We start from the raw sequence: 13,878 nt of genomic DNA, 5'->3' as shown, positions 1-13,878 counted from the left end.
ACAATGTTTTATCGTTCTCTAATGCACCTATTATGTAACAGTAGTTACCTGTGCTTACATCATTGCCCAGCTAGACCGAACTCCTGAAGGCAAATGACTCTGATCCAAAGTTGTTTTTCTACCTCAGTGCTCTAAGTCAAGTCAACAAATATTTAGTAAGAGCTTCTGAGCGTCAGGCACTGTCCTAACTGTCGGAGGTTCTTTAAAAGGCAAAGGCGTATCCCTGTTCTCAAGCAGCTTGTGGTCTGATGGAGGAGACAACATACAATCAACCATGTACAGACGATAGATAGAGAATAAGCAGGACAGAATCGCAGAGCTCAGGCCTGGGCTTTGAGGGGAATCAGGAAAGCTTTCTTGAAGATGAGATTTTTGCTGAGACTTGAAGGAAACCAGAGAAACACAGAGATGTGGAGGAAAAGATTTCCAGGCATGATGTAAGATGTAAAAAGCCCAGGAAGGCAGGTGGCAAACAGGCAATAAAGACCTTCGAATTCCAAACAGTAAGTTTTTCATTTGATCCCGAAGTTGATAAGAAGCTCCTGGAGTCTACTGCATGGGGAGTGGAGTGCCCATGGCAGACAGTTTGACAGTTTAGTTATAGTCTGGGGTAGTCTAGAGTGGGGAAACTGGAGGCAGGGAGACCAGACTAAAGGGTATTGCAGTAGTTCAGGGAATGAAGTGGTGAGGACCTGCCCTAGGAGACTGATGCTGCCCCAGGAGAGAAAGAGGATCCAAAGGGTTGGGCCACACAGGGGATGTGAGTGAGGGGTGCAGGGTGGCACCTGGACGTGACTCTGGATGACTGGAAGGAGGATGGTGCCTCTACACTAGGAGGGCAGAGTGGGAGCTGGGAGCTAAGTGTGATGTGTAAGACCCTGGACTGCACAGCTGGAAGTCAGAAGAGAAGTTAGCACAGATGAATAGATTTGAGTGTCATCTGCATTGAATCCTCCACAGCTGAGGAGATCACCAGCCAAAGAGCATGGAGAGATGAGAGAAGGGACCAGGACGGAGCCTCTCTGTCCTGGAGGAACCTCTTTTCTGTCCTGTGGGAAGGGGCATGAAAGGCAGGCAAACCCCACAGATAACTGGAAGAACAAGAAAGGCCCACTGAGCAAAGCGGCAATCTGCTGAGCCGGGGGTCACAAACCACAGAAGAAAGGAGGGGTGACGGGCTCTAAAAACATTTGGGGGCCCCCAAGGGGCGAGGAGAATGAGGCGTGGTGAGAAAGAGGAGGCTGGGAGCAAGCAGAGGCGAGGTTTATTGATCACAGCCAGTACTTTATAGGGAAAGTGACACGGGCTGAGGGCTTAGGTAAGCTTTTTGCATGGACAGTGGTTAGTAATGATTTACACTCTTAGCCCACTGACTTAGTTTACCTCACCGAAGCTTAGACAGAGTTTTGAATAGGATAATTATTCAATATGTCAATGTGTAACCATCTAATTTAATTTCAGGGAAATGTTTGGCTCCAGTGAGTAGAACAAGAACAAGCAGTTGTTGCCAAGGACAGGAGGGGGGGGGGGGGGGGGCGGGGCTCAGGTAATGCCTAGGCCACGTGACTGATCCTGGCCAGACCTTGGCTTCCCAGAGACCTTGCAATCGGGGTTCCCTCTCACTCCTGGGGGCTACAGAGGGAGGACATGGGGGTCGGAAGCAAGAAGACCATTTTTTCCTGAACGTGTTAGGGAGAGGAAAGCAATATGTGATCTTCCCCAGAAGACAAGCAGGAACAAGACTGTAGAGTGTGTTGAACGCACAAGAGTTTGTATTTTGTCCTAAGTACAATAGGAAGCCGCTGAAACTTCTTGATTAGGGGAGCCCCGTAGTCCGTGTAGTCCGAGCAGTGCCGCTGGCTTTCTGGCTGTTTCACCAACAAGACCCTTCATCTGTCAGCTGTCCCTCCTCTGCTCTGCTCCTGACCTCCCTGGCTTCCTTTTAGGCTTAATTCAGATCCCGATTTCTATGGGAAGCCTTCCCTAAGACCTCTGGCTTCCAGCGCCTTTCCTCTCTCAGTCCTTTCCTACCTATTGCATATAGAGCTCGCCTGGTGTGTATTTGTGTGCGCGTTTGTGGCCATGCTGTAGGCGCTTAATAAATGCTCATTGAATTGATTTGAATTGGATTTCAAGTGAGTCACATTCTAGATCGTCTCTGACTGATTTGTTTTTTTTTAATGATGCTGTTTATCTCCAAATAATATAAAGTTTCAAAGAATGTCATTAGGTTTCATGATCGAATATGTGTAAAGCAAATGAAGCCCTTTTAGGAGAGGTGCTAGTATATGAAGCAGCGTCTTGAGATTTCAGGAATCTAGCTGGCAGATGCCTTGCAGTGGCAAATACTAGTGACAAAATCCATTTACCTGAGTTCATAGAAAAATTAAAACCACATTCACTTGGAAAATTGTGGAAAAAATAAGACTCAGGTGCAGGAAGCTATGATAGCTGGCAGATAGAGCCATCAAAGTGTAACTGTTGAGGCTGCTTAGGATAGGTCAAATGCCTTACATTAGTATAAACCCTTTCAGGTGCCACTAGACGATAATACAGCATGATTAATGTTCGTATTGATCCTGAGTAAATAAAATTTAGTTGTTTACAAAATTTTAAACCAAAAATTATCGATTTTTAAAAGTTTATCATTTTGAGTTAGGAAAAATGAAATTAATAAAAAATTGCCTAGTAATATAAACCATGATATATAATTTAATGGACAATTCATTTGACTTAGTACTTCAATGGACCCAACTAGCATGCCAAAGCAGATGGACAATAGCTTGAGGACTTAGAATAGCCATGTTGATGAAATCACAAATCTGTTGAAGTGTTGCTATATGGACTAGCTGGAAAATCAAAGAATGCCTTTTTATGAGACTTTGCTATATTTACAAAACATCATGTAATGCTTTTAGATGTGTATAAATGTTTTTGAAATATATGTAAAATTATTTAGAATATCTTTTTTCCCAAAAGACTTGGAAAAAATCAGACCAAAATGATAGCATTTTAAATTGTTCATAATTTCTAAAAATAAACTTAACTACCATGGATTCTTAGTGTTTTCTTTTTCTTTTTAGTAGCTATATTTTTTAGTTAGCCATATTCTATTTAATTTTCCTATAATCTTGAATAGGCAGGAGCAACCTTCTATAAAAAGACTGGACTGGGTCCATTGCCTCAAGCATTATTTAATGGTGAAGTCTTCACCAGAGAAGAAATGGATTTTAAAGAATTAGACAAAATTATTCTCCAAAGGATCATGAATACAGCTGGATTCTTACAAAGAGCGGTATTTATGGTATGTTTAGAATTTCTTGGGAAAATATAAGGTGAAAGTGAAATTTATTATATTAATAATTTAATAACAAAATATTTAATAAAGCTATTGTTACCTCTTTAATGATTCAATATTGACTAAAAAGTCAATATATGTTATTAATTTAACTTTAAGATTTTGTGGGCAACATAGTCATATGTAAGATTGATTTAACCAAGAAAAAAATTCTTATATTTTTGTTGAAAATCTTAAGGTCTTATCTGTATTATATATTCATTAATTTGTTTTAAGCAATCTTAAAATTTTATGCCAAACTTAATGGTTTAAATATTGTCTTTATGTACTATAGTTATAATATCTAGTTTAAATTTCTAAAAAATTTCTTACCTGTATATTTTAAAGTTATTTAAATAAGGAAAAATTTTATTACAGGGCTTGTTAAATGATGGGATGGAGGCAATAAATTTCCTCATGGATCGGGATAATATAGTACCTCGTATGAATCCTATAGTTTTGGGGAACAAAAGACAATATCTTAATTTAATATCTACTTCAGGTAAAACCTTCTGTTAATTTCTTTGCTAATGGCACATTTGTATATACTATACTTATCTTTTATTTTTACTAATTATTACTATAATATGAAAAATTTCAGTGACTGTTGATATTGAAGATTTTGCTACATTTTCCTTCTTGGATTCACAAGACAAGAGTGCCATAGTTGCAGAGAACATGCATTATTTATTCCCAAAAGGTAATGTATATATTTTATATAGCAAAAAAAAAAATTGTAACTTTTCTAAAAGTGATTTATATGGCTCTTTTATCCTGGGTATTTTGACTGTTGCTTGGGCTTCAATTGAAAGTTTTAAGTGTTAATTTAAGTCATTAAAAGCTCTGTAACTTTTCTGTAAGACAAGTACAATAACTTCTTTCTTCTTGTCATAATGTGGTAATAAGTGCTAAAAGAATTTTTTATCAATAAGTAGCATCTTTTTCCATTAAATTTTTTTAAAGACATCTTAAGGTTCAATAGAATCCTTATAATTTGAAAATGAGGATGACTAGTGGACAGCCCAAGTACTTAATTAGTATTCTTGTACTATAAAGAGATTTAAAGACCCCTATGGATATTAAGTGTCCCTTACCCCAAACCTCACCCCTGCCCAACAAATTTCTAGGTGAACAGAGAAGAGAATCACTGAGGATTAACAGGCTTCCCTGGATAATCCACATCAACGAGATCACAAATCTCATTTTAAAATATCCCTACACATAGATTAAGGAAAGTAGTGTTCTCACTGTTTTCTGTTTAGGTCTGCTTGCTACCTTTTAAAAGGAATATTGATAAACTAGAGTTTATCCATAGAAGGACATACAAAATAGTTAAAATTCTGGAAACTATGACACATGGAAAACATTTGAAAAAAATGGTAAAGCCCTGGGAAGAGAAAATTAAGATTGAGAACATGAGAACTACCTTCAAATATATTGAAGACTGTCATATGGAAGATGAATTTAATTTAATTTTTATTATTTCAGAGCCCACTAGATCTAATAGATGGAAATTACATTGAGTCAGTTATCTCATTTATAGAAGAAATGTTTTTGTCAGCTCTTTTCCTACAAATGTTTAGCCCTATCAGTGCCTATAATTAGATAATGTTACCCTGATTCACCAGATGTATCTATATGAGTTTATCACCCATATGAAATTTCTCTAAATATCTGTCTTCCACTTTTAAGTAGCACCTTTGTTTATGTAGCAAAGATTTCAGGTAAGGAAGGGGAAAAGATGTCTCTCCTCTTTTTCTCCTCTAATTGTGCCCCTTAAATCTCACCCAGGTAATTGTAGCTATAAGTTGCATGGACATGGGGGAAATATCCAGGGCAGTATTCATAATTTGTATGAGAGAGTATTAATGTTGAGATAATGGTGGTGTTGTGTGCACATGTGGAGCAATAAGTAGGGTAAAACAAAAGATCACCACATTGTTAAGAAGGCAGTGTTAATCCTTTCTATTTGGCTGTAAATCTGTAATAGTCTCCTATAGGTAAGCGTATCTTAACCAAAAAAGCAGAGAAGAGTTTCTTCTGAAAATGAAACACAAATTGTCCCCTTCATACAAAATAATATAGTTGGAAGACATACTGTATAAACATTTGTTTTAATTTGGCTCTTATTAAGGGCCTCATTTTCACAGGAGGCGATGGAATATTGCAGTAAGTGCATGACCACCAAGAGGGTGTTTTAATGATGTGAGGATCTTGGTGACAAAAGTCCTTAATAATAAAGGGCCACAAAGTTGGGTGTGAGGAAGGGGTTGAAAGAGGCTTTGAGATTTCTCAGTGTTTTGTTAGAAAGTCATTTAAATGGCCATGCCTTTTGACCAAGAGATTACGTTGCTAGCTTATATCTAAAGGCAGTCAAAGATAGAAATGATCCCCATACACTAAAGTGTCCATATCAGTTCTTTTTGTAGTAACATTGAATTGGAAACAAAATAGATGCCTGTCAGTTGATTAATGGTCAAACAAAATGCAGTACATAAATACAACAGAATATTACTATGCCTTAAAGATGATAAGTATAAAAACTTCAGAAACACAGGAAGACTTACATAGGTTGATGCAGAGTTGAAGTAAGCAGAAATAGGAAAGCCAATGTTATAATAATATAAATAAAAGCAACAAAAATTTGTAAAACTGAAGTGTGTACTTATAATGACTAAGCTTGGGTCCTTAAAAGAGGTGAGGGGGACTATGGTTGTGAGGTATTATGTATGGATAGTGTCAGATTAGGTTGGTGTTTTGATTACTTTTGCTGAACTGCTTTTGTATCTCTTTGTTTTAAGATCTTTCTAGTAGGGAAGGAAGAATAGATAGATGTGTGTATATATATGGAAGTGAAGGTGATATAAAAACAAAAGATATTAATGTTCTTCAAATAGAACTATGTAACCAAAAGTCAAAAGCTAAAAAGTATAGAAATAAAGAATGTTGGGGAAAGCATTTGGGTGAAGATCAATGGATGCTTTTTTGTCACTAGAAATTACTACAGACCACCTAGACAGAAACAAAATAGATGGTATAGTTTACATGCTTGGTACAACAACATATTAAAGCAATGGGAAAGTTCAATTATCAAGACATTTGCTATTACTATTTTTCTACTAGGAAAAGAATTCAAGCAGCTAATTACTCCTTAACATGTCTTAATGATAATTTCATCTTTCAAAAGGTCCAATAAGGAGAAAGTTCATGGTTCTTAACAATTATGATAAACTGGTATCTGTGATTAAAATTATTGTAGGGAATTGTCTACTCAGTCTTAAGGTTTGTGATAGAGAAGTGAAGGAAAGCTGGGTATAATATGACATGTATCTTAGATTTGAGAAGCGCAGTTGATTCTACTAGAGAAGTCAGCTCAGAATAGACAAAAGAGAAACAGACCCAATAAGAAGGGAAATGGGGAGTTGATTATCTTAAAAGATTGTTATAAATATATAGGAAACTCATCAATGAACGAAAAGCATTATTTAGCCAACTCAGAAAGCTGCATACAGAAGATGGTAACAAAGGCAATTAATGGAGGATGAATATTAAAAAATAACACATTTGTAATGATTTCTTTCAAAGAAATTCAAGGCTAAAGGAGAAGACATTCTTAAGAAAGAAGTCAGGAGGACAAAAATTCAGAATTAGCTGAGGCAACAAATAGGGAGGATTTTAGACATATTGGTAACAAAAGAAAAAGATCAAAGAAGGACTAGAAGTGTTATCAGTTTATTCTGTAAGGCACTGAATATACAGTTAGTCTTCCCATTATAAATTCCTCCCTCCTTTATTAAGCCTTAAAAAGTCCATAATAATTATGTCCCCATTGCTATGCAAATCAACTTGGGAGCAAGAGTAAGATGGCCCAAGAGATGGTAGTTGATTGGGAACTTTAAATTACTCCACCCTACTTAAATCTTACTTTATGATGAAGATAAAGTTGTAATCTCCTGATTGAACAATGAAGGTACTTAGTTCTTTCTTTATAGGGAAGCTAGAACTTTAAGCTAAGTCTATTTTAAGATCTTAATACAAAAAGGTGTTAAGTAACTATAAAGGGTAAATTAATCACAAAAAGGTTAAGTAACTAACAAAAGGTGAACTTAACAAAGAAGTGTTAAGTAACTCAAAAGATATAATCTAATCAAAGAAGATGAGAAGTAAAGAAAGGTCAGTCCTGGAGAAAAGCCTCTGATGTGATTGGTAGATGTGAAAATTGAGAGGAGGGGACACAAGGGCAAAAGGTCTATATATTTCGCATCACTTCCTCTCTCTGGTACCTTTGTCGGTGGAGAGGTGGCTGGTGGCAGCGTGCTGGGCCTTTTGGCATCTTGGTGTGGCTATAGCTATTGTCCGGTTCAGTGGTGAGTTTCTGGCTGAGTTTTTCCTCCTTTATTTTCCAAAGTTTATCCTCTTAGAAGGTTCTAATCTCCTTCAGAGACCTAGGGGCGGAGATCTTGAACTCCCCCTGGCAAAGGCCAGGTGGGAGAAATCCTATATCCTCTTCCCTCTTTCTCCTTAAATTCCTTCCCTCTATATTAATTAAATTTACCATAAATTTCCAGACTAACTTGGGTTTTTTATTTGGCATTTTTCCCTTGTGACCAATTAATTTAGATTTAAGTCACAATCCTAAAATTATCCTTACCTTATTAACAGCAGCCAAAATCAGTATGCTGCCTACACTGCTAAATAAAATATAGGTTGGAATGGATAATCTCTAAGAACTCTCTTACCTTTAAATCTTAGAATTCTATCCCTGGAAAATGCTTCCAGAATAAGTGGGTTAACCACTATTTATAATTTATATGAATGGAATGACTATTTTGAAGTCAGGAGAGGTTCCTTATTTTGGGGGCTATAGGGATGGAGTCTTATCAGTATAGCATCCTTTCAAAAGGTATTTGCTCATATCAAAATAAATTATGGCAATAATTTAATCTGGCCTGAAAATCTTCATTTACTTAGACTCTTTGCTAAGAGGTCAAACTAGACTGATATAGAAATTTTCTTTCTTTCTTTCTTTCTTTCTTTCTTTCTTTCTTCCTTTCTCCCTTCCTTCCTTCCTTTCTTCCTTTCTTTCTTTCTTTTCTTGGGGTCTAGTTACTTTTTTTAATTGAAAAAATATTTTATTAATTAGTTTAGAATATTTTCCATAGTTACATGATTCATATTCCTTCCCTCCCCCCCCCCATTGCCAATGAGAAATTCCATTGGGTTTTACATGTGCCATTGATCAAGACCTATTTTCATATCATTAATATTTGCACTAGTGATCACTTAGAGTCTACATCCCCAATCATATCCCCATTGACCCATGTGATCCAGGAATTATTTTTTTTCTGTGTTTCTACTCCCACAGTTCTTCCTCTGAATGTGGATAATGTTCTTTCTCTTAAGTCCCTCAGAATTGTCCATTACATTCGATTGTACCACAGTGTGTCACTCTCTGTGTACAATGTTCTCCTGATTCTGCTCCTTTCACTTTGCATCAATTCCTGGAGGTCATTCCAGTTCACATGGAATTCCTCCAGATCATTATTCCTTTTGAGCACAAAAGTATTCCATCACCAACATATACCACAATTTGTTCAGTCATTCCCCAATTGAAGGGCATCCCCTCATTTTCCAATTTTTTGCTACCACAAAGAGCATGGCTATAAATATTTTTGAACAGGTCTTTTTCCTTATTATCTCTTTGGGGTATAAACCCAGCATTGGTATGACTGGATCAAAAGGCAAATAGTCTTTTAAAGCCCTTTGGGCATTGGACATTTTCTAAAGTATATTTGAAGCAAAGTAATCATTATTTGGCATTACTAAAAATTATAGGACCTTATGATATAAAAATTAGAAGACTTAATTGTAAATCTAAGAAATTATCAGAAAAAATCAACTAATACTGCTTATGCTAAGGTAATTGGTCACAGCTCCCAAAAGAAAACTTATAAAACAACCATACAATGAATAAAATTGTTGTTCTGCTCTATTCAACATTAAAAGTTTCATTCATTTACTTGGTATATGATATACTGATTTTTACATGCTGTGTTCTTTTCAAAAAGATGTTATGGCAATAATAATATAATTATGTTGAGCTCTGCATCCTAGTTTCAAGGCAAAATAAATCTTTAGCAAAATAAGTTGTTTAAAAAAGAAGACATTTTAAATCTAAATATGTATTGCTTTTCACTAATGATGATATTGAGAAGTTTAGATCGTATATGTTGTCTTACAGGTATGCAGGAAATTACTGAACTTTGGCTAACTAAGAATGCCAGTGGAAGACAATTTTGTTTTACTACCTCTAACATCATGATATAAGCACAATAGGAAATTTTTCTTTATAGTTAAAAGTATATTACTGATAAATCCATAGAGATTAAGTCTTTTTTGTCATTTGGATTTATTTCATCATAAATCTTGTGAAATGGATGATTGCTATATTAATTATAAAGCATACATAAAATTTCTAAAGTAAAAAAATCACTTGGTTTTAGACTTGAGCTTCTTTCAAAAAATATTAGGCAAATGTAGAACCATTTTTTCCAATTTTATTATCTGGAAAATATTTCCTACTTTAAACTTAACTTTTATAAGTATTTTTATTAAGTTATTTGTAACTTTCAGATAAAGATGTGATTTCTGCAGTCACCATCTGGGTTATTGCTGATTTCGACAAGCAATCTGGGAGAAAACTACTTTTAAATGCTTTGAAGCACATGGTGAGTTTTTAGATATTCACAGTATAAAACTTTTAGTGTGTTTCAGCTTACACAAAATATGAACGCTTTGTTCTACTTTATTTTTTAACATTTTAGGATGTAAATTTAGTTGGTTAGAGCATAGTTCTAAGAAGACTAAAGTAATGAAGATATCATTGCTTCATCCAAAACAGATCATGCTAAACTAAGCCCATTTTATTTTTTAACATGGAACCACAATGGTAGGTTGATAAAATGCTATAGACACAATATACCTCTATTTCAGCAAAACATTTATTAAAAATAATTTGTGTTGTTATTGTGGAAAAGATGGTAAGATACTAGATTAAGGTGGATTTAGGTAATATGCTTAAGTGCATTTGGAACTTTTGAACTGGACTTGAAGTATCATTATTAACTTAAATGTTTCTCTTAGGGTGCTCAAAGTTTCTGAGGCTCTACATAGTCAATTTTTTTTACTGTCATGCTTGTCATATTTGTAGATGTTGTAAATCCAGGAGGAATAAGTGATACATTAGATGACAAATCTAATTAGATAAAAAAAAAAGATTGTGAAAGGCTAGAATGATAGGCCAAGCTTAGTAAGACTGAATTTAATATCGATAAAGGCAAAGTTCTACACTAAGCTTTAAAAATAAAACTTTATATTTATGGAATTTTAACAAGTGCATAGAAAACTATTATCAGTTTAGATTACTACATTTTGGAAGGAACATTGTCAAGTGGGAGACCATCCAGAAGAGGTTGATTAGGACTGAGAAAGGAATATAGATATGGCAATCTGACAAAAAGACTGAAGAAACTGGAAAGTTTAACTTAGAAAAGACTTAAGGTATAATAGGATAGTTACCTTCGACTATTCAAAACACTATAATACAAGATGAAGATTGGATTTGTTTTGCTTCATCACTAAAGGCAAAATTGTATTCCAAGTAAGAGTCCAACTTGCAGAGTGATAGAACTATCAAAGAGTAACATGAACTATCTCAGGAATAGGTTCCCATTCTTAAAGAGGAAGCTGGATGTGCTTTATGAGCAATTTGTAGTGGGAATACTTGATCAGATACTGGTTGAACTATATGATGCCTGAAGACCCTTCTGATTCTGTTCATCTGAGGTAAATTCAACTTCGGTATACAGATAGCTTCTTATGGGAATGACTTTGTTCCATGGCCAAAATGTGATACAGAATAGAGCATAATTTCAAAATTCTATAAAATTTTGCCTTTTTTGATAAGGGACATGGATCAGAGATCCATCTGTTTGTAAAATGCTTCACAAACCTTATAGTACAAATATGAACTATTTAAAAGGGCATGAATGATCAAGTGAAATCAACGATCACAAAAAAAACATAAAAAAGAAAACAATGTCCCACCAAAAAAATCCATAATCTAACAAATTTGGTAGTATAATCTTCTAATACAAAGGACAGTTATATCAAGCAGACCTAAAGCTCTAATTTAGTTTTTGATTATTTTGTTTAAGTAATTTTTATTTGAAGAATATTTTTTCTGGGACTGATTCCTTAGAATTTTTAGAATTATATCTAATCTGTTTCCCTATAGTTTAACTTTACCTTAAAAATTAAAAATAACTGAAGAGCATTATTTACAGTTATTTTTTGAAATAGTATGATTCAATCAGGCATTTTTTAACTCCTTTTATTAACCTTTTTCTGCATCTCTATGGGAGCACAGTTCCTGGAACATATGGCACATAGTAAGTTCTTAATAAATGCTTGTTGACTATTGCCTGAAAAAAAAATTCACTAATCTTCCATACAACTTAAGAAATTAAGATATTTCTTACTGATTTTTTTATATTGGCTAACAAGGATTAATATATTGCTATTGAAATACAATAAATATGTTCCTGGTGTTTAAATATTATGTTTAGTATAAAACCATTTTGGAGAACGTGTAGACAATTCTTAATGGCCCTCAGGCAGATTCATTAAAAAAAAAGTTCAGGGAAATGTAGTATCTACTACAAAAACTAAGTTTCTATTCAGACTTCACTGGAAAAACATTATAATTTGCCATTTGAGAAACTAATCATTGTATAGCAAAAACATTTACAATGGATGCATGCTCTTTTGAAAGATTCTCATAATGGCCAAAAGAAGCATGAGTATTCTTTATTCCTTTTTTTTTCTAGATAGCTATAGACTTTTGTTTTCTTTATGCCAAAAGTTTTATGGTCCCTCAGAACCTAAGAGAGTATAATTAAATTATACCACATAAAATGGTTGAAAAACATGTTTGAAGATTGAAAATAATTATGGATTCCATAAATACGAATAGTAGTAGTATCATAGTTATATAAAGTTTTAATAAAATTAATAGGAATTACAACCATATTCTAGAATTTTGAGTTCATTGATCCTAGAAATAGTGACAATGCTATTTCCAAATCTTAAACAAGAGTGAAAGAAACTAGGATAAATGGAATTAGTTCTACATTTTATTCAATTTATTATAATAAATTCTAAATATATTCATCTAATAAATATAAAAATTTGGAAAGTGAGAGAATGGAATGCTATATTTATCAAAATTATGAAGAGAATTTCCATCTATTCAACAAATAGAATAATTTATAGTAGACATAATAGATGGATTTGATTATGTGAAAAATTAAGGTTTTCTAAACCAAAAAGTAAGGTATCTAGACTAAAAAAAAAAGTTGTTGGAAAAGCTTCCCTATCAATTTCTTACAAGTCACCTGTCATCCAAATTCTTTAGCTTTATAAAAGATCATAGTTATAAAATTTAAAGAGACCATAGAGATCCTCTAATCTAATTCATTTTATAGATAAAGGAACTAAAAGGATAAAAAATTTTAGGTGATTTCCCCAAGATCATAAAGGTAGCAAATAGCAGAACTGTCATTTAAACTAAGATTTTATAACTTCAAATTCAGGTTTCATGGTACTATAATATACTACTTTCCCTTCCTTTATCAATCAGCATTCAAAAGTATTATCAATAACCACCTGAAAATCATTCAGACTTTAATATTTAGGAAAATGCAAAATTTTAGAAATAAAAAAAACTCAACACTTTTCATCCAGTAAGTTTTGATAGGTAACAGTGATAAAATTAGAAATGTATAAGTGTGCTGTTTATTGAACAGCTGTTTTGTCTATTAATTGGAAAAGTCTTTTTGGAAAATAATACAGCAATATTTTGTATTTTCTTTGTTTCATGGGTCACCATGGACCAAGAATTCATCTCCAAGGTATCTGAAATAAGGAAAGATACAATATTTCTAAGAAAAAAAACTCAGATCTTAAGATTTAACAAGGTGTCAGTGAGGATATAGGCCATTCCCAACATGGAAGATAACAGCTTGTGCACATCAGAAGGGGCACTGAGCTGTACAATGGAGGTGTACAATGTACAATTGGAAGGCTAATTTGTCCAGAACAGAGAATCGAACTAGTATTGAGAATGGAAAGGGAAGAGGAAGTCAGTTGTAGAAGACTTCAAATACCACATACTTTTAATTTTTTTTTTATTTTAAAGACAATAGGGAACTAGCAAAGATTTTTGAGTTATAGAAAGTGACTGGACACGGACAATGTGCTGGTTATAAAATTCAGAAGAAAAAGAAGAAAGGGATAAGTTGTTTTTTTTTTTAACTTTTCTTTTAAGATTGTCTTTGGGACCTGTATTTTAGAAATATAAATTCAGTAATTATATGTGGAGGATGGATTAGAGAGAAGAGAGACTGGAAGCAATAAGGTCAATTTGAATCTATTGCAGTAGTCGAAGTGAAAGGTAATATTAGCCAAAACAAAGGCAGAAA

The 13,878-nt window shown here is 34.0% G+C and overlaps 1 protein-coding gene across 8 annotated transcripts in view; it reads left to right on the top strand.

Moving 5' to 3' along the window:
• Positions 1-13,878, top strand: part of UGGT2 (UDP-glucose glycoprotein glucosyltransferase 2) — a 245,742-nt gene that overhangs the window by 121,202 nt on the left and 110,662 nt on the right. For all 8 annotated transcript variants that reach the window (XR_008914063.1, XR_008914061.1, XR_008914062.1 and 5 more), the window contains 4 exons: positions 3,140-3,304; positions 3,716-3,839; positions 3,939-4,037; positions 9,971-10,065. Coding sequence is in view for 5 of the 8 variants with exons in the window: in XM_001377357.5 (XP_001377394.4) it covers positions 3,140-3,304; positions 3,716-3,839; positions 3,939-4,037; positions 9,971-10,065 (483 nt within the window). In the remaining 3 variants the exon portion in view is untranslated. The remainder of the gene's footprint in view (positions 1-3,139; positions 3,305-3,715; positions 3,840-3,938; positions 4,038-9,970; positions 10,066-13,878) is intronic.

The sequence above is a fragment of the Monodelphis domestica genome, chromosome 8, assembly GCF_027887165.1.
Source record: "Monodelphis domestica isolate mMonDom1 chromosome 8, mMonDom1.pri, whole genome shotgun sequence".
NCBI lineage: Eukaryota > Metazoa > Chordata > Mammalia > Didelphimorphia > Didelphidae > Monodelphis > Monodelphis domestica.
This window is presented reverse-complemented; position numbering and strand designations above follow the sequence as displayed.